Below are 24487 nucleotides of genomic sequence, written 5' to 3' on the forward strand. Positions count from 1 at the left end.
GTTTTTGGACATTAAGGATCCAAGAACCCCTACATTTTATGCATTGCCCAAGACTCACAAGTCCCTGGTCGACCCACCCGGTCGACCGATTATTTCAGGATGTTCAAGTCTCACTGAGAATGCTAGTTCCTTAATAGACAGCTATCTTTCCCCCATGTCACATATCTGTGTTCATATTTCAAAGACACTATTGACCTAGTAAAAATTATTGAAGGCATTTATCTTCCAGCTAATACTTGGTTGGTAGTACTTGACATTGAAAGTCTATATAATACAATACCACACAATAAAGGCCTTGAGGTCATTGAAAGTCATCTTGCTGAAAGAAGCCCTTTGGCTCTGAAATACAACACTTTTATTTTGGAGTTGTTGGGACACATCTTGAAACCCAATGTGTTTTTATTTGGATCCTCCCACTACCTCCAGGTGCAGGGGGGTTGCGATGGGGACGAAATGTGCCCCATCTTATGTCAACCTGTACCTGGGGGGGGGGGGGGTGGGGGGTGGGAGAGAGACTTGTTTTCGAGAGACGACCTTGCCCCCTTTTTGGACAAGGTCGTCTCTTGGCATAGATATATAGATGATGTGCTTATATTTTGGACAGGAAGTGAGGCGCAACTCAAAGAGTTTGTGTCACTTATCTCAATTAATGTATTCAATCTCAAATTCACAATGGAATATAGCCAAACCAACATAAATTTTTTGGATCTAACTATTTCTATTGATGAGGAAGGACAGATCAACTTATCACTATATAGAAAACCTTTGGCAGGCAACACTGTCCTGCATGCCAGCAGCTCCCATCCGGAGCCTTTATTAAAAAGCATTCCTTACAGCCAATACCTGCGCCTGAAACTTGCAATTGCAGTCGAGATATAGATTTTCAAAAGTCCTCTCAGGACCTGTATCAGAGACTTAAATTAAGGGGCTACGGCCACAAATTCCTTAAAAGCGCCTATAATCGGGTGAAAACCCAAAAGGAGAAGTTCACTCATCTTCTCCTCGAGGGATCACAATAAGGCCAATACTGTCAGAGTAATCACTCGATATTCAAACCAACACAAGGAAATGAGAGATATTTAAAAAAAATCTGGCCTTTGCTAGCTGCAGATCCTACTGTGAAAAAGTATCTTAAAGAGTATCCAGAGATCACTTTTCGACACGTACCGTCGCTTAGAGATCGGTTGGTACATAGCCACTTTAATGTGGCTCCAGCCCTAAAAACGTTGGCGAGGGGAGGTACCTCTCCCTGTGGTCAATGTGACATTTGTAGGTTTATTGAAAATAAGGAAAAGTTCAAATTACCTAATGGCAAGTGGCATTCCACGAAATCACTGGTTACCTGTCAAACTACGGGAGTCATATATCTGGCCCAATGTGTATGCGGATGTTTCTATGTCGGAAAAACCAAACGATGTTTCTTCAGGAGGATTAGGGATCACATCAAACCTATCCTCAAAAATAAAATTGTGACCGCTGTCAGTAGACATGTTGCTATCTACCATAATTTTGACCCCAGTGTAATCTCCTTTGTGGCTTTCGATCATATTCCACCTGACTAAAGGGGAGGCAGTGTTGATTCGACCCTGCTTCAACTTGAAGCTCGGTGGATTTATGATCTAAGGGCGACACATTACCCAGGTTTTAATGAAAACGTAAGCTTTAAGCCTTTTCTTTGAAACAGTCCCATTCGTTTCTTTCCTTGCTTTTACTCCTGATTGGAGACTTCCCGTCCTTCCCTTCCTTTCCCTTCCATTTTTGTAAATTTCCCTATGTGAATTTTCCAGCGTTTAAGGTTTTCCAGGATTACCGGGTTTTGGTTACCCGGTGCAGTTCAAATGCATATTTGAACGCATTTCTAGGCTTATGGTAATGCCCATTTATTTATTTAAATTTTACCCTTTTTTTGATGCCATGCACATGTCACAATAATGCCTTTTCTCTGTTAATAAAAATAAGAGAAAAAATAAATGAATCCTTAATACATGACTCATGGGGCCTGGCCAAAATAATATGTGGTATATAATTTATATGTTATGGATAACTCAAGTGTTCCCCAGCCGGCCAGCAGCGTGTTTTTGGCTGTTATTGGCCTGGTAGCCTAGCCCCCTGTTCTGCTTCCCCTTGGTTTCCCGTTGTTTCCTGGTGCCCGCCTCCCTCTCTGATGCGGATGTGATCTCCTCCCTGGAGTGTCCGATCTGGTCACAAGGGCACCCGGGGAGGTTTCCATCCTCCTGGTATCTCCCTTATGATGCATACCGTGTCACCCTGTTCCCCCGATTTAACATACAATTGGTCTTCCTTGTTGTAACCATTGTGTGTTTACTATCTAATATATTTAGTCTATGTCCCATGTATCACTGAAGGTAATCTGTTTATAGGGTGCCTAGTTCACCCGGATTCCCTGCTGGATTCTTATCTACTGTCTACTCTATTCTGTCTGTCCTATTTTCTGCCCCCTATGGAGGAGAGCGGCAGTCAATTAAAACGTGATTTTCCCTTCTTTCTAAATATGTTTCATGCAGTACACAGACTCATCCTCAGGGGCTAGCAGGTAACCGACTTTATCACCTTGTCTCTCCTTTCCTGCTCCTACATGGTCTTTGTGCCTCTATGTAAGTACATCTGTGAAGATTATGTTTATGCAACAGCTTGTGCAGTCTCTTTTTTCTTGGACTACACATATATATACCTGTTTGATGTCTCATTAAGTGAGTTACACATTGTATACCTTTCTGACCCACTATCCATCCCTCAGCCCCTTATAGCGTCCTTTTGTGGCTTGCTCGGAACACTTCTTTACTTCCAAGTGGGGGTTCTTTCACCATGACTCCGCGTCTGGGGTTTGACGATCATTTGGTCCGGCGGGTTCTTTTGGGTAAGTATGTGCAGACTGTCCGGTTTGTCTAACACTCGAGTCATCCACTATCAACTTTTGTATGTATATTTTGTATCTATGCAATTTTGTCATGTAATTCTGTATGGCCAATTTAATGCTTTTTATCTACCTAGTTGCAATAACTTGAAAGGATATCGCTTTCCCCTGAAGAAGCGTATTTCGCGAAACATGTCGGGAATGTGCGATTTCTGTATGGTTTAAACTGTAATTCTGTTATTTGATGACCATTATACTCCGAGGCCCGGATTCAGAAAAGATACGAAAAGATACGACGGCGTATCTCCTGATACGCCGTCGTATCTCTGAGTGTGGTCGGTCGTATCTATGCGCCTGATTCAGAGAATCAGTTACGCATAGACATCCCTAAGATCCGACAGGTGGAAGTGTCTTACACCGTCATATCTTAGGTTGCAATTTCAGGCTGGCCGCTAGGTGGCGCTTCCGTATTTTTACGCGAGGAATATGCAAATTAGTATTTACGCCGATTCAGAAACTAACCACCGCCCGGCGCTTTTTTTTTTCGTCGTTTGCGTTCGGCTTTTTCCGACGTATAGTTACCCCTGCTATATAAGGCGTAGCTAATGTTAAGTATGGCTGTCTATCCCGCGCCAAGTTTTGAATTTTTTACGTCGTTTGCGTAAGTCGTTCGCGAATAGGGCTGGACGGAATTTACGTTCACGTCGAAAGCATGACGATTTACCAACGTCATTTGGAGCATGCGCACTGGGATACGTCCACGGACGCCGTAAGTTTCAGCGCAAGTTCTATGTGAATACACAACTTGCTGCTCAAATTTACGGCGGCGTAGTGTATCTGAGATACACTACGCCCGCCTAAAGATAGGCAAAGCTATCTGAATCAGGGCCCGTGACTTTGATTGGACCATTGGTTTTAATGTCTTTTGTATTTAATAAAATAATTTTGAATTTTTTTATGGATAAGACGAGTTCTTTCTCATCACTACCGTAATATCAATTGCACCGTAAACATCCCGTTTTATCTTCCTCTAAAATTCTAATATTCTTATTTGGGATGAGGTGCCAAAAAAAATGGGTGATCCTATATGTGTTTGGACTACTTTAAAATAAATGAGACACTGTGTGTAGGCATTAGGTGAATGTTCCATAACACTTCAGAGGGTGAAAATAAATCGAATGTAATTCTAAATCTAATGTATTACATCAAAGTTTACATACTATTTGCACATGTCTAGAAAACTCTACTTAGTAACCAAGCGGATTGTAGTATATGCCAATCATAGCAAAATATATTTTATGCATTCTCTTTATTTCAGAGATTTACCTGGGCCAGATGCCAAAAAGAACCCCCTCATGTCCATCAGTTCATTGTCATAGCCATGCCATCCATGTTGCCAGCCTTGCTTAGGCAAGGTGCCATTATTCCAGAAGGGCAATGTTTCCTTACTCTGGGGAAACAGATCAGCTCAGTGAGTTATATGAAATAGCACAATGAAAGTTAAAAAAGTATTAAAGTCTATTTTACCTGTGTAATAAACCAGCCCTGTTCAGCAACAAGAGTTAAGGGAGACACAAATTTCCCTTGTTTGTAATAAAATCTGTCTGGAATTTGGTCTCTCATATAAACATCCATGTGTTGTAAATCCTTCAGCTGGTTGTACACCTGCAAAACAAAATTGTCATTTTAAAATGTAATATGCTACTGCTGCCTTTTCTTAATATTTGCACCCCAGAGGAAGCCTTGAAATAATTTAGGCCTCATGAAACCTCTGCTAAAATTATTAAATTAGGGCCAGTGGGAAGAAAAAAATGCCCCTTACGTTGAGTGTCACTGGGAAAAATGCCCCTTATATTCGTGGCCAGTAGGGAGCCTGCTTCCTTACAGTGGTGCCCAGAATACCACCTTTACAAATGGCTAAAAAAGATCATTGGAGTCAGGCCACTGGCTCTGCCAAGAAGTGTTGGACCAGAATTTTGCAGGCACCATAAAATGAGAGGTCAATCAGACACAGTTCAAGGAACACCTAGCAACCTGCGGAGAACCCCTAGTGCTCCACAGAACCCCAATTGAGAATAGCTGTACTATGGGGTCTAAACATGGCTATTGGACACACTGAGATGAACCATTAGCCCCATATTGCACTGGTAAATTGAAACCAGAGACAGGAGAGTGCTAAAAGTGCAGGGAGAAAACTGACCTGCTCCTATGGCGTTGTTTACTTGGTGACCAGACATGAAAACTGTTGCTTTGTGGTTAACGAAAATTATTCTGCAGCATTCCAGCCAGTCAGAGCAGGGTCATAGAATATTTAATCCCTTTGTAACCACAATACCACCAAACAAAATGTCTAGTACAGAAGTAGAATACTCATTGGTAAGAATGGCAATTAACCTCACAGCAGAGAACTTAGGCTGGCCCTACACAAATCAAATCTCAGCCGGTTCATCAGAAACTGGACGAGATTTGAACTGTTAATGTTTAGGCTGTTTGTACCAAGTTGATAGATCAGTCAATCAATTTGGGTACAACCAGCCTGCCAGAATCTCTTACGATTATCACTAGCGGCTTCCTCCTGGTGGGGGGGCTGATTATTTTCAATACCCACTGTATTTAACTTAAAAGGGTTGTAAAGGTAAAAAAAAAAAATCAAAATAGGTTGTGCTAGTGCTAGTGCATTGTTGGTTCACTTACCTTTTCCTTCGATTTCCCTTCTAAATGTTTTTTTTTCTTTGTCTGAATTTCTCACTTCCTGTTCCTCCTCAGTAAGCTTGCCCATCATCCGAGCTGCTTTGCCTGGGGGTTAGTCAGTGTGCTCACCCCCTCCCTTGGGACTACATCACTGCGGGGAGACGCTGTGTTCACAAAGAACATGTTTAGAAGGGAAATCGAAGGAAAAAGGTAAGTGAACCAACAATGCACTAGCTTAAAGGAACCTATTTAGAAAATAAAAAACAAACCTTTACAACCCCTTTAATGTGGGAATGATTAGGGTCCTCAACTTGTAGCCCAATGGTAGCAAAGGCTCCATATTTGGGACCCTATGGATCTATTATGTCATCAATTGTAAAGCCAATTATAAATGATTATTACAATGGTGCATTGTCCCTCAGAGGTTGGCCCCTAGGTCCTAGACAGCAGGGCCAGATTAACAATGGGGCTGATGGAGCTGCAGCTCCAGGCCCCCATCACAATGTAGGCCCAAATGTCTCTCACAGTGTCCAGCCGACGGCCGCTATATAATAGATGATCGATTCACATTGTCCAAGCAGCAGGCAGCTGCATTATTCATAGGCCCAATATTGCTCAGCATCATTTAATCGTGGGCCGCGGCTATCATACACAGCAGAGCCGCGAGCCGCGGCTATAATCCACAACAAATCATGCCTCTTGCGGCACGGGCGGTGCCAGTGCGCTGAGGCTGAACGTGCTCCTCCCCTTCAGTACTGAACACAAACACTGACTTTCCGGCGGCGTGACGTCATCCAGAGGCCATCCCCTGCGTCCTATGAGGCCTTGCGAGAGGAGTGTGTACCGAGGTGCTGTGAGAGCCAGGTGAAGGAGGAAAGTAAAAGTTAAAGTAAGTAAGCCATGACTGAGCGCTGGCCCGCTGCTGGGTTAGTAACTGTCTGACTGTCATACAAGGTATAATTGTGCAGAAGTGTGTGTAGCACAAATTAATAAAGGTAAAGTTCATAAACAGTGATCTGTGTCAGATAAGAGTCGTATGAACGGAATTCCTCCACTGAAAGATCACCAATCGTGTAATGTAGTCTGCTTACCACATATATATGACCCCATGGAATGACAAATAGAAGAAATCCTTTTAATTTTCACTAGTGGTCCTCTTTAAATAGTAGCAGCAGGAGCAAAGGCAGAGAGGAGATCGTTGTGTGAGCTCCTGGGGTCAGTGTCCGGGGACTGTGCGGATTATCGGAGCCTCCACGCTGGGAAGTGACCCCTCCTCCTCCTATGTCGTGCATCCAGAAGTCTAGACGGCAAAGCAATTAGTACTATCAGGGGGTCAGCATTGGCGGTCTGCGGATTTCTCTACCATTTAAAGAGGAGCACTAGTCGTGAAAATTAAAAGGATTTCTTCTATTTGTCATTCCATGGGAGTTTGAACTCAGCTATATACTTCTTGGAGCGAATTTTATTTGGATTGGTCCCCTCAATACATCCTGTATTCGTTCATACGACTCTTATCTGACACTGATCACTGTTTATGAACTTTACCTTTATTAATTTGTGGTTCACATTTTATGGACTTTTTTTCACTCAATTTTTTATTTTTCCACTCACATGATTCATTCATGTCACATTTATGTTTTATTATTAATTTTATTTGTTAATTTTTTATACTCATATGCACAGCGCTGTACCTTGGTTTTTATATTGTCTCTTTACCTTGGGTATCTCAGGTTATTGGTACTGGCAGCTTTTTCCACACTCAGGTGTGGTCCTCTTCATAATTTGTTCCTTTGTTAGCTGAGTGTTTTTTCTCCCCTTGGAGGAATTTTTTTTTAGTCCATTAGTGCCACCTATGAATGCCATGCAATCAATGCCAGTGCCATGCAATCAATGCCAGTGCCATCCAATCAATGCCAGTGCCACCTATAAGTGCCTTCCAATCAATGCCAGTGCCACCTATAAGTGCCTTCCAATAAATGCCAGTGCCACCTATAAGTGCCATCCAATCAATGCCAGTGCCACCTATCAGTGCCATCCAAACAATGCCAGTGCCACCTATCAGTGCAGCTCTTCAGTGCCACCTATCAGTGCCCATAAGTGCAGCTAGCCAGTGCCACCTATCAGTGCATCTCATCAAGTGCCATCCAATCAATGCCACCTATCAGTGCCCATAAGTTCAACTAGCCAGTGCCACCAATCAGTGCCCATCAGTGCAGGCCATCAGTTCCGCATAATAGTGCTGCCTCATCAGTGCCCATACGTGCTGCCTGTCAGTGCCGCCAATCAGAGCCCATCAGTGCTACCCATTAGTGCAGCTCATCAGTTCCAATTAGTGCAACTCATCAGTGCCAACTATCATTGCCCATCAGTGCTGCCTATCAGTGTAGCTCACCAGAGCCCATCAGTGCTGCCTCATCGGTGCCCGTCAGTGCTGCCTCATCAGCGCCGCCTTATCAGTGCCCATCAGTGGTGCCTATCAGTGCTGCCCCATCAGTGCCGCTAATCAGTGCAGCATCGTTCGTGCCAATCAGCGAAGAAGATAAATACTTCTGGCAACAATCTAAGAAAAACATAGTTTTTTAAATGTCTGTCTTTTTTCCATGTTTAGCAAAAAAAAAAACAGTGGTGTTTAAATACCACCAAAAGAAAGCTCTATTTGTGTAAAAAAAAAAAATGTCATTTAGGTACAGTGTTGCATGACCGTGCTGTCATTCAAAGTGTGACAGCACTGAAGGGGAAAATTTGGCCTGGGCAGGAAGGGGGTGACAGTGCCCATAGGAAAGTAGTTAAAGGCCAAGTTCACCTTTGGGAACATGTTCCCACTTCTCACTGCAGCATCTCCCCTATCCACTGAATCTAGTGACAGCAAGTAGAGAATCTTCTTCACTTAGGTTAGTGGAAATATTTGGATATGAGGGAATGTTAATCTATGATGCTAGGGGTTATTATTGCTGTTACTGATACGAATGCCTTTGGTTGTTGTTCTGTTAATTGACATTGATGTTTATGGTTATTATGGAAATTGCCATTTAGGATTTCCTAAACTGGCACAGATGCTGGGTGGATATAATTGCAGAAACTGGTACTAATGTGGTGGGTTACTGTGTAGACTGGCACTGATGCTGATGGTCCATCATTAATTATAGGTGATGTGTCAAAAAATGTGTTTATGGCAACCATATGCACTGTGCAGTGCTTATACAAAGGGTAAAATACGTTTTTTTTTGCACCACATGTCAGTAACAATCCATAAATACAAACAAACCAAAACAAATATGTTCAGAAATGAAGTTCTGTGTAATAAAATGGAAGGACACAGGGAAAAAGTATTGAACACGCTAACTGAAATGTATTTAATACCAAAATCCTTTGTTGGTAATGACAGCTTCAAGATGCCACCTGTATGGAGAAATAAGTTGCATGCATTGCTCAGATATTCAATCTTGTCTTCAAATTTTGAAGGTTCCAGGTTTTAGAGAATATCCAACACCATGGGCCTCTTCTATGAACGCTGATCTTTAGTTCTTTCCATAGATTTTCTATTGGATTCAAGTCAGGCGATTGGCTGGGCCATTCTAGACCAGGGGTGGGCAATTATTTTTTCGATGGGGCCACATGAGAAACTAAAAATATTTTGGAGGGCCGGGCCAAAAGGCTAAACTCAATACTGCATAAAATCAATTGTATTTCTTTATAAAGAGCAGTAAATATCATTGTTGGACAATTGGTACGAGTACTTGTTATAGACATGGCACAGGAGGGGGACAGAGGCTGGGGACATGACACAGGAGGGGGACAGAGGCTGGGGACATGGCACAGGAGGGGGACAGAGGCTGGGGACATGGCACAGGAGGGGGACAGAGGCTGGGGACATGGCACAGGAGGGGGACAGAGGCTGGGGACATGGCAAAGGAGGGGGACAGAGGCTGGGGACATGGCACAGGAGGGGGACAGACGCTGGGGACATGACACAGGAGGGGGACAGACTCTGGGGACATGACACAGGAGGGGGACAGACGCTCGGGACATGACACAGGAGGGGGACAGACGCTGGGGACAGGCAGCCACTGTTTAATCAATAACAATTGATTAAACAGTAGCTGCATGTGATGGCACAGTGGCTGCGTGTGATGGCACAGTGGTTGCGTTTGATGGGCACAGTGGCGACAATTGATGGCACAGTGGCTGCGTTTGATGGCATGGCACAGTGGCGACAATTGATGGCACAGTGGCTGCGTTTGATGGCATGGCACAGTGGCTGTGTTTGATTGCACAGTGGCTGCGTTTGATGGCATGTCACAGTGGTGACAATTGATGGCACAGTGGCTGCGTTTGATGGCATGGCACAGTGGCGACAATTGATGGCACAGTGGCTGCGTTTGATGGCATGGCACAGTGGCTGTGTTTGATTGCACAGTGGCTGCGTTTGATGGCATGTCACAGTGGTGACAATTGATGGCACAGTGGCTGCGTTTGATGGCATGGCACAGTGGCGACAATTGATGGCACAGTGGCTGCGTTTGATGGCATGGCACAGTGGCGACAATTGATGGCACAGTGGCTGCGTTTGATGGCATGTCATAGTGGTGACAATTGATGGGCCCAGTGGCTGCCTGCATATGATGGGCACAGTGAGGCTTCAATTTTTTTGTTTGTTTTTTCGTCTGCGCCCCCCCCCCCCCCCAAAAAAAAATTTGAGCACCAGCCGCAGGCCACTGGACAAACTAATGCAGACAGACAGTGCACAGTACCATGAGGAAGTAAAAGCTGCCCAGGCCCCAGGCCCCCAGCACACATGCCACAGCTATACTTACTTTTCTTTCAGTGTCTGAGAGGCTGGCTCACACTGTCAGTCAGGTCGGTGGTCGGCCACACTCAGCACAGTCAGCACTGCAGCTCTCTCACCTCCTTGTCCACTCCTCAGCCCTCAACCCCACACTTCCCTGAGTTCCCTCACGCTGTGGACTCGAGATGGGCGGACGCAATTTGCAATTAGGCGCGGAGGCGCGCTGTGAATGCTGGGGCGGCCGCGGCGTCCTCGGCTCCTCCTCCTGATGTCCTGATCACTTTGCTTGCTAGGTGCCGTTCGTTTGAACAGCTGTTTTCCCCGCTGCGCATAGACACTCCCCCTTGGACGGATCTGTCCAATCGCGAGCAAGGGGGAGTGTCTATGTGACTCCCCCTTGCTCGCGATTGGACAGATCCGTCCAAGGGGGAGTGTTTATGCGCGGCGGGGAAAACAGCTGTTCAAACGAACGCTGTCTGTAATGTTCCCCGCCGCGGTGATTAACGTGGCAGCTGCGGCGATTTCGGCGGCGGCGGGGGGGCCGTAGTTTGCCCAGGTCTGTTCTAGACGCTTTATTTTCTTTCTTTGAAACCAATTGAGAGTTTCCTTGGCTTTGTGTTTTGTGTTTGGGATCATTGTCTTGCTGAAATGTCCTCCCTCGTTTCATCTTCATCATCCTGGTAGATGGCAGCAGATTTTGCCAGTACCGTATGCTGAAAAACAGCCCCACACCATGATGTACCCACCTCCAAACCTCACTGTTGGTATGGGGTTGTTTTTGGGTTGTGACCCCCAAACATGGTGTGTATTATGGCATCCAAAAAGTTCCATTTTGGTCACCTCTGACCAGACTATATTCTCCCCATATTTCACAGGCTTGTCTTAATGTTGTAGAGCAAACATTAACTGAGCTTAAACATGTTATTTCTTCAGCAATGGAGTGTTGCATAGTGAGCGTGCGTACAGGCCATGGCGAGGAGTGCATTTCTTTGAAACAATTGTACCTGCTAATTCCAGGTCTTTCTGAAGCTCTACACAAGTGATCCTTGGCTCTTGGACAACTCTGATAATTCTTTTCACTCCTCTGTCAAAAATCTTGCGAGGAGCACCTGGTCATGGCCTGTTTATGGTGAAATTATGTTTCTTTCCACTTCCGAAATATAGCCCCATCAGTGCTCACTGAAATATACAGAAGTTTAGAAATCCTGTAACCAATGCCATCTGTATGTTTTGCAACAATAAAGTTGTGAAGGTCTTGAGAGAGCTCTTTGCTTTTACCCATCATGAGATGTTTCTTGTGTGACACCTTGGTTTTGTAGGGCATCAGGTGATAATAAAAATGGTGACGTGTTCAATACTTATTTTACCCGCTGTATATGTAAATGGAGCTGGTTTTACAAATGCCAAATAGATCAATGTGGCCTTCTTCATGGTTGCATGGGCATGAGGTGTTAAGGAGCTCCTGGAGAAAGTACTGTCATTATTTATTTATTTTTTTTTTTTTTTACACATAACGATGAAAAAACAACGTAGTGGTTGGGAGAAAGTGAAAGCTAAGAAAGAGGAAGAAAAACAAATCCAAAAACTCTTGTCTAGCACCAAAAAATTACAGAATTTTGTAGAAAAGGCACACCTGGAACAAGTGGAACAACTGATATACTTGCTGCATTTTCAAGTTCAACCAGTGCAGCTGATGTCAGTACAACAAGTTTGGTTGTTTCACATGCATTAGATAAAAGTGAAACTAGTGCAGGAGTAGTGAGTGGATCCACGGAGTTGGACTCAGAAAAGCAAGAGGAAATTTATTCAGATGATATTGGAGACTGGATTATCTGTGATGCTTTGAGGGAATATTTTTGCCAAAAAGGAGTTGATTGTCAACATATGGACAGTGATTTTAGAGCTTCAGAAAAGACATTTCCAGGTGAAACTTTTACAAGAAACTGTACAAAGTCTTTATTTTTCCGAGAACAGTTGAATGGAGAAAAAATTAAGCGTGAATGGTGTTATTCTCCGAAAACTGGCAATGTTTTTTGCAACCTATTTTCAAAAGAGGAAACCCATTTGGCTTCAAAAGGGTATTCAGATTGGCGACATGCCACAAGAGATTTAAGTAGGCATGAAAATAGTGCTGGCCATGGAAAAGCAATTGAAAACCTCATCAGGAGAAAAACTTCTGGCCAACGAATAGACAAAGGTCTTGTTAATCAGTTTGAGAGGCAGAAAAAATATTGGCATGAAATACTTGACCGTATCCTGAGTGTTATAAAACTACTTGCATCAAGAGGTCTTCCTTTTCGAGGAAGTGATGAAATTATTGGATCCGTACAGAATGGAAATTATTTGGGCTGTCTTGAGCGGTTAGCTGAATATGATCCATTTCTTGCTGAGCATATTCAAAAGCATGGCAACAAAGGAAGAGGTCACATATCGTACTTATCATCAACGATATGTGATGAGTTTATTGAACTGATTGGTGAGCAGGTGCTACAGCAGATTGTAAAAGAGATAAATAAAGCCAAATATTTTTCAATTTCTGTTGACTCAACCCCTGACATAGCACATTTTGACCAACTGACCATCATATTTCGCTATGTACTACCTAGTGGTCCAGTGGAGCGTTTTACTAAATTCATTCCAATATATGGACACACTGGTATGGAGCTAACAAACACTCTTCTTTAATTTATGGATGAAAATGGGATTTCCATCGAAGACTGCAGGGGTCAGTCTTATGATAACGCATCGAATATGAGTGGCAAATATAATGGCATGCAGGCCTTAATTCGGGAAAAACCCCCACTTGCTAAATACATTCCTTGTTGTGCCCATTCACTTAATCTTGTGGGACAAAATGCCGCAAACAGCTGTCCAGTTGCAGTTTTGTTCTTTAATTTTGTACAGCAGTTGTATTGTTTTTTTTTCTGCTTCAAGTCATCGGTGGAATCTTTTAACAAATGGTTTCAAACCATGTGGTATACCGACATTAAAAAGGTTAGCTGATACACGTTGGTCTGCTCACCATGATGCTGTAAATGCCTTACAAAAAGGCTTTAGTACCATCAGAGATGTCCTTTCAAATATTTTGAGTGATGAAGCCACAAAGGGAGAGATCTGTGTACAAGCAAAGGGCCTAAGCAATGCCATGGATCAGCTGGAAACTGGAATAATGGTTGAATTATGGTCCATCATCTTACCTAGGTTTCACAGAACCAGTCAGTGTTTCCAAGATGCAAAATTAGATTTGCATACAACAACAAACCTGCTGAACTCTGAAAGATTTTGTGCAGTCCCTCCGATCTAGGTTCTCTGAATTTCAAGAGCAGGGTAAAAATATTTCTGGCTGCGAGGAGTATCAGTTACAACGTGGAAGGAAAGTGAAAAGAAATAGGAGGTGGGACTATGGTGATGCAGAAGATGCTGATATGACACCCTCTGAGAGGTTTAAAGTGCATACCTTTTATCCTATAATTGACCAACGGACAGAATCACTGAGGCACAGGCAAGCAGCATACAGCACAATTGAAGAAAGATTTGGATTTCTATTTGAAATATGCACTCTACAAGCTGATAGTCTACGTTCCAGAGCCAGTACACTAGTGACAATATACCCTGAAGATCTTGAACCCCGGTTTGCAGAAGAAATTGTACAGTTTTCCTCTATTTTTAAAATGTACCAATCTTCACCTGCAAATAAAGACATTCATGGTAGCCAACAAACTCAAATGTACAATTTTATGATTGCACAATCCCTAATCGGTGCATTTCCGAATACATATGTGACCCTCTGCATGTATTTGTGTTTAATGGTCAGCAACTGCAGTGGTGAGCGTTCATTTTCAGCATTAAAACGTGTAAAAAATTACCTAAGATCTTCCATGGGTCAGGAGCGTTTAAATGCACTTTCTCTGTTGTGCATTGAAAATGGGTTGCTGAACACGCTTAATCTTGATACTACAATTGAGGAATTTGCAGGTAAAAAAGCAAGAAAAGTTCATGTGTAGTTTTATTTTAATCTGCCAACTTGATTCTTATAGGTTAAATGCAGTTTAGAGTTCAGTGAATAATCTGTTTGTGTGTTTATGACTAGTGGTTGCAATTTATTTCAAGAGTTACTCTCTGCACCATAATCATAACAGCAGACTGTATTGATTATGGTGCTTTATTATTAATAATACTTTAAGGAACATATTTGTATGAGCCAAACATCATACACGTATATTTAAATTGTTTATATGGTTTACATTTATTTAAAAAATGGTTGTTGTGAATGTTCTATTTATAATCGTTTTATTTAATGAAGAAGTTTTCTATTGTTTACGAAAAATACATATTTTCAATAGGTTTCTGTTTTGGCACTTTAATGGCAATTAAAATATTTAATATGTTTTAAAACAAAAAATTGTTTGTATCTTCATTTTATTTATTTCCATAAAAAGGCCCACCGAAATATTCAGCCCCAGGCCCATGATGCTCTTAATCTGGCCCTGCTAGACAGGATCTTTTGATCAGCATGATTCTTTTACGACACGTGATTAAGATTATATTGGCAGAACAAAAGTTGATAGTAATGCAGCTTAAAAGTCCTTAGATGTGGTTGTTGTATTAGTTTCCCTTTTTCCCCCTTTAAATTGTTAATCCTGCCATTAACTCACTTCTGGACCTAGCATGAAACGCGTATTGACAAGCATTGTCACCCCAGGATACAAAGGGTGTTAGGACTATATAACACTGTTAAGTCTAACACCTCCCTCTCCTCTCAATAACAGGTGGGTGTTTTGTAGTCCACAGAGATAGCAAGGAACAATGCTAATTGATAACTTCCTGTAATCTCTGATTCTGAACTGTTATCAGCTCACAAGATTTCTGGCTGGATGAGCAGCTATTTTTTTTTTTTTTGCACTTGAACAGATTAAATATGCCATTGAAAGTGTTTTATTTTAAGTGTTACTAAACGCAAGACCCTGCATTCACTATGTCTGGTCTCCTACAGTACACAGAACATAAAAATGCAATCATTTGAGTAAATATAAACTGCTAAATACCTTTTTTCATCAGCAGTCAGAGCAGTCTTGTGACTTGTATCAGTGTCTAGTTAAAGTTTGTAAGAGTTTTCATTTTCCCCTGCTTATCCTATGAGGCTGCAGGATCCATGGCCTTCTGTCTGAACAGTGCTGTATGGCCCTGCACTGATCACATGCACTCTCCCCAAAAGAAAAACCCTCTAGCAATACACACCAAACTGAGCATGTGCAGAGGGGTATTATCGGGTTCCACAGTGAGAATAACAAGCATGCTTTACTGCATATACAGACTGATTTTACTGTCATGGGTTTAGTAACACCTTAACAGACCCAATAGGAGAAAATAAAAAATGTATTGTTAAAGTTTACATTACACTTTAAAATGTCAGTTTGTCTCAGCACCATGTTTATTGTCTCAAATAAAAAATGGCAATGAAAAAGACTGTTTAATTGTGTGACTTGACTGATTTTCTAGTCTCACTTACCTTATAAAGCATCCCTTCCACAGGCCATAGGCTCACCACAGGACCTCTATCCTTCATCTGTAAAATGTCATTGAAATCAATGTAATTTTGAAGCTCTATCACCTTGTCCATCCAGAATATGTCTGTCATTCCATGATCAGAAAACAGAATTATATTTAAGTCATCCTTAAGGCCACTGTCCTGTAAATAGACAAAATACTACAATAAGAGACAATATAGGAGTCTTGTAAAGTATAAAGGCAAGGGCCTGTGTCAACAGGGTTTCTTTCACTTCAAATAGATTTGCAGCACTCTTATACGTCTAATGCCCCGTACACACGACCGAACATGTCTGCTAAAACTGGTCCGCGGACCAGTTTCAGCAGAAATGTTCGGTCGTGTGTAGGCCCGAGCGGACAGGATTCCAGCGTACATTTGCCCGCCAGGCCTTTTTCCAGCGGGCAAATATTTCCCAACTTGTTTTAAAACAGCCCGCTGGAATCCTGTCCGCTCGGACATGTTGGGTCGTCTGTACAGACCTACCGTACATGTCCGAGCGCCCGCCATCCCTCGCATGCGTCGAATGACTTTGACGCATGCGTGGAAGCATTGAACTGGCAGGGCCGCCCTCGTCGCGGCGACGGCGCGGCAACGCCCCGCGTATTGTTTATGCGCGGATTTCTGTATGATGGTGAGTACAGCCACCATACAGAAATCCCCGGGCAGACATGTATGGTGAAAACGGTCCGGCGGACCGGTTTCATCGTACATGTTTGCTCGTCTGTACAAGGCATAAGAGAATGAAAACTCGAAGCTGGTCAGATTCAGGCATAGAGCATTTTTACCAAGTACAGAAAAAATACCTGAATTACAAAGACGAGACACACATTAACCACTTAAGGACCGCCTCCTGCACATATACGTCGGCAGAATGGCACGGCTGGGCACATGTACGTATATATACGTCCTGTACTTGTACCCAGCCGTGGGTCGCGGGCGCGCGCCCGCGGCGCGCTCCCGCGGCGCGCTCCCGCGACCCGGTCCGAAGCTCCGGGACCGGGACCGTGGGTCCCGCGGACCCGATCGCCTCTTGAGTGCGGCGATCGGTCCCCGGAGCTGAAGAACGGGGAGAGCCGTGTGTAAACACGGCTTCCCCGTGCTTCACTGTGGCGGCGTATCGATCGCGTCATTCCCTTTATAGAGAAGACACGATCGATGATGTCACACCTACAGCCACACCCCCTACAGTTGTAAACACTAACACAGTTTCATCGTACATGTTTGCTCGTCTGTACAAGGCATAAGAGAATGAAAACTCGAAGCTGGTCAGATTCAGGCATAGAGCATTTTTACCAAGTACAGAAAAAATACCTGAATTACAAAGACGAGACACACATTAACCACTTAAGGACCGCCTCCTGCACATATACGTCGGCAGAATGGCACGGCTGGGCACATGTACGTATATATACGTCCTGTACTTGTACCCAGCCGTGGGTCGCGGGCGCGCGCCCGCGGCGCGCTCCCGCGACCCGGTCCGAAGCTCCGGGACCGGGACCGCGGGTCCCGCGGACCCGATCGCCGCTCGAGTGCGGCGATCGGTCCCCGGAGCTGAAGAACGGGGAGAGCCGTGTGTAAACACGGCTTCCCCGTGCTTCACTGTGGCGGCGTATCGATCGCGTCATTCCCTTTATAGAGAAGACACGATCGATGATGTCACACCTACAGCCACACCCCCCTACAGTTGTAAACACTAACACAGTGAACCCTAACTCCTACAGCGCCCCCTGTGGTTAACTCCCAAACTGCAACTGTCATTTTCACAATAAAGAATGCAATTTAAATGCATTTTTTGCTGTGAAAATGACAATTGTCCCAAAAATGTGTCAAAATTGTCCGAAGTGTCCGCCATAATGTCGCAGTCACGAAAAAAATCGCTGATCGCCGCCATTAGTAGTAAAAAAAAAAAAAAAAAAAAAAAAATGCAATAAAACTATCCCCTATTTTGTAAACGCTATAAATTTTGCGCAAACCAACCGATAAACGATTATTGCGATTTTTTTTACCAAAAATAGGTAGAAGAATACGTATCGGCCTAAACTGAGGAAAAAAAAAATATTATATATGTTTTTGGGGGATATTTATTATAGCAAAAAGTAAAAAATATTGCATTTTTTTCAAAATTGTCGCTCTATTTTTGTTTATAGCGCAAAAAATAAAAACCGCCGAGGTGATCAAATACCACCAAAAGAAAGCTCTATTTGTGGGGAAAAAAGGACGCCAATTTTGTTTGGGAGCCACGTCGCACGACCGCGCAATTGTCTGTTAAAGCGACGCAGTCCCGAACTGTAATAACACCTTTGGTCTTTAGCCAGCATATTGGTCCGGGGCTTAAGTGGTTAAAGTGCAATTTCACCCCTACAGAAAAAACTGTAAGGTGAACTTACACAGGACCGCCTAACCCCCCCCCCCCCCCCGTTCCCGCTGACCTGGACCGTGGCCATGGTAACTCTGGAGGAGCTGCAGAGATCTACAGCTCAGGTGGTAGAATCTGTCCACAGGACAACTATTAGTCGTACACTCCACAAATCTGGCCTTTATTTATGGAAGAATGGCAAGAAGAAAGCCAGAAGTCCCATTTGCAGTTTGCGAGAAGCCATGTGGGGGACGCAGAAAACATGTGAAAGAAGGTGCTGTGGTCAGATGAGCCAAAAATTTAACTTTTTGTCCTAAAAGCAAAACACTATGGGGTTGATTTACTAAAGGCAAAACAGATGTGCACTTTGCAAGTGCAATTGCTCCAGAGCTTAGGAAAGGAGGTAAAGCTTCACTTTGCAAAAAACACCCAATCAGGAGCAAGGAAGAAAAAAAGCAGCATTTTTGTTTGCACACGATTGGATGATGAAAGTCAGCAGAGCTTCTGCTCATTTACTAAGCTCTGGAGCAACTGCTCTTGCAGAGTGCACATCTGTTTTGCCTTTAGTAAATCCCCTCCTATGTGTGGCGAACAACTAACACTGCACATCACCCTGAACACACCTTCCTCTCCATGAAACATGGTGGTGGCAGAATTATGTTGTGGGGATGCTTTTCTTCAGCAGGGACAGGGAAGCTGGTCAGAGTTGATGGGAAGATGGATGGAGCCCAATACAGGGCAATCTTAGAAGAAAACCTGTTAAATGCTGCAAAAGACCTGAGATTGAGGTAGAGGTTCACCTTCCAGTAGGACAATGACCCTAAACATACAGCCAGAGCTACAATGGAATGGTTTAAGATCAAAGTATATTCATGTGTTAGAATGGCCCAGTCAAAGTCCAGACCTAAATCCAAATAAAAAGCTGACGCAAGACTTGAAAATTTGACAGAGCTCAAGCTATTTTGCAAAAAAAAAAAAAGAAATGGGCAAAAATGTCCCTCTCTAGATGTGCAAAGCTGGTAGATACATCCCCAAAAAGACTTGCAGCTGTAATTGCAGTGAAAGGTATTTCTACAAAGTATTGACTCAGGGGGGACTGAATACAAATGAACGCCACACTTTTCACATATTTATTTGTAAAACATTTTGAAAACTATTTATCATTTTCCTTCCACTTCACAATTATATGCCACTTTGTGTTGGTTTATCACATAAAATACATTTACGTTTTTTGTTGTAACATGACAAAATGTGGAAAATTTCAAGGGGTACGAGTACCCTTTCAAGGCACTGTATATATAAAATGTAGCAAAAGCCAAAAACTGAGAACTAAAGATCAAACTAAAATAAGTGATAAAAATGAAAAATAATTTTTAGAAAAAAGTGGTGCATTTTCGAATAGGGCTCTTGTATTTAAAGGGTCACTAAAGGAATTTTTTTTTTAGCTAAATAGCTTCCTTTACCTTACTGCAGTCCTGTTTTCATGTCCTCATTGTTTGTTCTTTCTATGTAGTTGCTGAAATCCTTCTCTGTTCTGAACAGTCTGTTTCCTGATAAAAAAAGTCATGGGAGCCTTCCCTCTGTGGCACTAATCAAGGAGGTGTGATTACTGTGCGTCTTAAACCCCTCAGAACTAATCACTTTCGTTTTACAAACCATCACTGCCCTCTATTGGCTCTGTGTCTCTGTACTTCACAGAAGCATGAAACTAGATGCATAAACGAAACTGAAACTACAGGTACATTATATGATTGATTTTTATCTATTTTTAATCGTTTTTAAAAAGGAATCAGTTAACTATTATGTCTCTATACCCTGTAAACAGTCATTGCAGCAAAACATTTTTTTTCCTTTACAATTCCTTTAAGGCACCTGTGTCTTATTTCTTTAGTATTGTTCATAACGGTACTCCTGAAGTACAGTATATATCCACTTTTTTGCCATTTATACATTACAATTGTAGGAAGGTGGTTAACTAAAACATGTTTCTTATTTGCTGCAATAAAAGTTACTCCCATCATTGTAGTTTATAGATGGGATCAACTTTTACTGTAGATAATATGAAACATATATATTTTCTTTAACCACCACAAGTCTGGATATTTTCATTCCCTTCCAGTCCAGGCCAATTTTCAGCTTTCAGCACTGTCACACTTTGAATGACAATTAAATAGGCAAGGACACTGGACAAGGCAGAAATGACACTGGGCAAGGCTGCAATGACACTGGGCAAGGCTGCAATGACACTGGGCAAGGCTGCAAATGACACTGGGCAAGGCTGCAAATGACACTGGGCAAGGCTGCAAATGACACTGGGCAAGGCTGCAAATGACACTGGGCTGCATTTATGGGCATTTAAATGTAAGTTTGTATCCTTAAACTTCACTCCTAAAAGTTTTTTTCCTTAAAATCCCCTCCTAAACTGTGTTATAAGCCGGCGCGTGTTATACGCTGATAAATACGGTATATACTACTGTATAATGTGATTATTATGGTTCTTGCTTACTGTGGCATTTCTCACTATATAGGCGTTTTAACCAGGGGTCAAGTCCTGGGGAAAAAACTGTGGGAACTCCCATCCAAGATCCACTCCCCCACCAAAAAAAAAAAAAAATGATACGCTCATATGCATAATTACTAAATCGCAAGTTCTTTCTAAATCCCGCGATAACTCATGTCAGATCTCCGCAATGTCTCCTGGGAACAAAGACAAAAGCTCCCAGGAGACATTGCGGCATCGAGGAAGTGACGGAATACCCGCACACTACCCGATGAATCCATATACAGGAAGCGGCCGGTAACATAAAGGATTACTAAGGTTCGCCTGCCCCTGACAGTGACTCGAGCTGGGCATCGCCGCTTAGTGAAGGATTGGCTCGGGCGGCTCGGCTGCTCTCGGCTGCTCTAGTCCTGCAAAGGGAACTGCGTTCCTGCTGTGAAAAAAGTGCAGGAACTCCGTTCCCACGCGTTCCCGCAGGACTTGACCCCTGGTTTTAACACTCGAATGTTAACCATTAATACTGTGATATTGTGTTTTTCTATTTGTACCTGAAATCTACAGTAACTTTTGCTCTGAACCTTTAGCAGGTATTCATTACCATGCAATGTGCTTTGAAAACAGTTTTAGTCTGGCAATATTTAACTGAAATAAACTGCAGTATGATTGTTGCGTGTTAATATTCAGTCCCCCTGCAACCTTAGCTGAAAAGGCCATAGAAAGTGGTTGGATTTGTGTTGTGTTCACGCAGTTTATCCTATGATACAATGCTCCGCTCCGGGAATTTTTATGTTCAAGTAAAGGTGAGCTTTAAAATGGCAAAACAGGACAATAGCTTTTTATGCATAGATGGGTTTCTTGTACACCTAGGGTTTTGAAAACAAAGTTCAGAATACTGTGACCAAGCCCTGGTGGGCAGGGAAAAATGCCTAACCCAGGATGAGAGAGCTCCCGCCCAGCCGTCATATTACAATTAAGGCCGAGCAGGAAGCAGTTAAAGCGGTGTTCTGGCCATGAAGAAAAAATTAAAAGCCAGCACCTACACATACTGCAGCTGCTGGCTTTTAATAAATTGACACTTACCTGTCCTGGAGTCCAGCGATGTCGGCACCCACAGCTGATGTTTCCATCAGCTGTCGGGTGCTCTGCTGCAATTGCGCGTACGGGAACCCGGCAGTGTAGCCTTTTGGGTTCACGCCGGGAAACCCTACTGCGCATGTGCGAGGCCCCGCTCCTCTCTCCTATTGGCCGGTGGAAGAGGAGGGAGCCCCGCGGTGACATCACAGCTCCATGGCAGGGACGGCAGGGACTCCTGGAAGTGGGAGAGGATGCCTGTCAAAGACAGGTACAGTATTCTGGAGGAATAAGATGAGCGGAAGTTCCACTTTTGGGTGATACTCCGCTTTAAACTACACTTTGAGCTCTGTAGCGCACTAAATACATTTAAGTTGAGTCTTCCAGCGGCTTCCTCCTGCACTAACCAGAGCAGGGCTTGTAAAAATATAGTGCTAGGTTGCTGCACATTATTTGTATTATATATTTGTATGAGATGGATCTGTATTGCAAAGGCAATGTTTGCACGTGAATTCAACAACATTTTAACAGGCTTTAGAGTAGTGGTCTCCAAACTTCAGCCTGCAGGATGTATGTGGCCCTTTGCTAGCCTTTCTCCAGCCCTTGAGGCACTGTTTTTCCCACTGATATGAGTAATTATTCTTCCCACTGACACCAACAATGAAGCACCATTCCTTCCACTAACACCAACAGTGGGACACTATTCCTTCTACAATCCTACTGACATAAACAATAAGGCACTATTGCTTCCACTGACACCAACATTGGGGCACAATTCCTCCCACTAATATAAACAAATGGTTACTATTTCTCCTCCTACTGACCACTGTGCATCCCCCCCCCCCACTGACCATCATGCCTGAGACATTGTGAAAGGAATACAAATTAATGCACAACCTAAAGTCGCATACTGAGCGACTGATGGATGTACAGTATATATAGGTGTTTTAAATGTGATAAAAACTAAAATACACAAATATGATACTGAGGGTAATTCCTAAATTAGTGAAACAATTATTCAAAACAGAAACACCCAACATTGGATCTGACCCTCAGAGATCGTGACAGGTCATATAAGTCCATACAAACATGGCTTAAAGCGGGGGTTCACCCAAAAATCAACTTTCTGCCATTAGATCCAGCATATTGCTGACATCTGCAGTATGCTGTTTTTTTTTTGTACTTATCGTTTTATCAGCCTATGTTATCCGGCTCCGAGCGGGGATTGCTTCCGGGTATAGGCGTTCCTAAGCCAAGCGGAGTTGATTGACGGGCTGCTAAAGCGCGTCACGCCTTCCGAAAATACCCGAAGTGACACTCGAGTGTTTACGGCGCCTGCGCAGTCAGCTCTACACGGCAGGCGCATGCGCCGTAAATACTCGAATGTCACTTCCGGTATTTTCGGAAGGCGTGACCCGCTTTAGCAGCCCGTCAATCAAATCCGCTTGGCTTAGGAATGCCTATTCCCCGCAGGAATCCCCGCTCTGAGCCGGATAACAAGGCTGATAAAACGATAAGTACAAAAAAAAAAACAGCATACTGCAGATGTCAGCAGTATGCTGGATCTAATGGCAGAAAGTTGATTTTTGGGTGAACCTCCGCTTTAATAAGAGGGCACTGATGGGAAACAAGGTGGCAGTCCAAAAAAATGTAGCAAAAAACAACAGCAACAGGAAGATGAAGTCCATACGGGTTACACCACTCTGACAGCTGGATTGCAGATAATTCACTACAAATCTTCAAACACTAGGCACTTCTCCTACATAGATAAGGTGGCAGCTTACCGGAACATAGCTGAAAATCAGCTCAGCACAAGCAGGGTAATTCCTCTGGCTCCAATCTTCCACCGGGGACGCCCTTGATTATGGTCCCGGGACCTTCAAGATGGATCGCTGGAATCCTGGATGCACACTCACCTCTCAGTGGAGGGGGTTTTCAGTAAGAGATACGTGAAGTGTTGCAAAAGAAGAGAAAAAACTTCATGGTGCAGTAAAAAAGAACTTGCTCTTTATTATTTGAGCAGGTAACTGACATCAAAAAGGTTTACAAACTATCTCCAAAACAAAACACTCTGCCAGTAGCTCGGCTCAAATGTTTGGGAATCTCAAGGGATTCTTTCCCTGCAAAAAATGCAAAGTTTGTACCTCATCCCAAACCATTAAAACCTCCACCTTCACTTCCAATACCACCTCAGTAGAACATCAAATAACAGATTTTATTACCTGCAGTACTACTGGGGTGATATACCTACTGGCCTACCCCTGTGGTCTACAGTATATAGGGAGGACCACTCGGGCCTTAAATATTAGGATAGGAGAACATCTGTCCCGATACATGGTGGCTTTACCAAACACAGTGTTTCATTACACTTTCGCAAATGTCACAATCGGGATCCATCTGTGTTCAAAGTGATAGGCATTGAAAAGTACACCCCACATTGGAGGGGCAGTGACCTTACGTGTCACATCTCCCGCAGAGAGACCCGATTGATCTATGACATGAAGTGTTTTAGCCCGCAGGGCTTAAATATTGAATGGGACATCAACTGTTACATAGATAACAGTTGATGGTACCCAATATTGGTGAATATGCCCACAATTTCCAATTATTGTTAATTTCCCTCCTTTTCCTTATTAGCACCCCTGTTCCTCTCCCCCACC

General features: G+C 43.2%; 1 protein-coding gene across 2 annotated transcripts in view; it reads right to left on the minus strand.

Moving 5' to 3' along the window:
* ENPP6 (ectonucleotide pyrophosphatase/phosphodiesterase 6) overlaps positions 1-24487 on the minus strand; it is a 105353-nt gene that overhangs the window by 2238 nt on the left and 78628 nt on the right. Inside the window, exons 5-7 of one of the 2 annotated variants that reach the window (XM_040333984.1) lie at positions 15862-15918; positions 4403-4540; positions 4202-4325 (exon numbers count right to left, since the gene is read on the minus strand). In XM_040333984.1, the coding sequence (XP_040189918.1) occupies positions 4202-4325; positions 4403-4540; positions 15862-15918 (319 nt within the window). Of the gene's footprint in view, positions 1-4201; positions 4326-4402; positions 4541-15861; positions 16042-24487 lie in introns of both variants that reach the window. The other variant, XM_040333983.1, reaches the window with a different exon arrangement.

Source organism: Rana temporaria, chromosome 1 (genome assembly GCF_905171775.1).
Source record: "Rana temporaria chromosome 1, aRanTem1.1, whole genome shotgun sequence".
Lineage (NCBI taxonomy): Eukaryota > Metazoa > Chordata > Amphibia > Anura > Ranidae > Rana > Rana temporaria.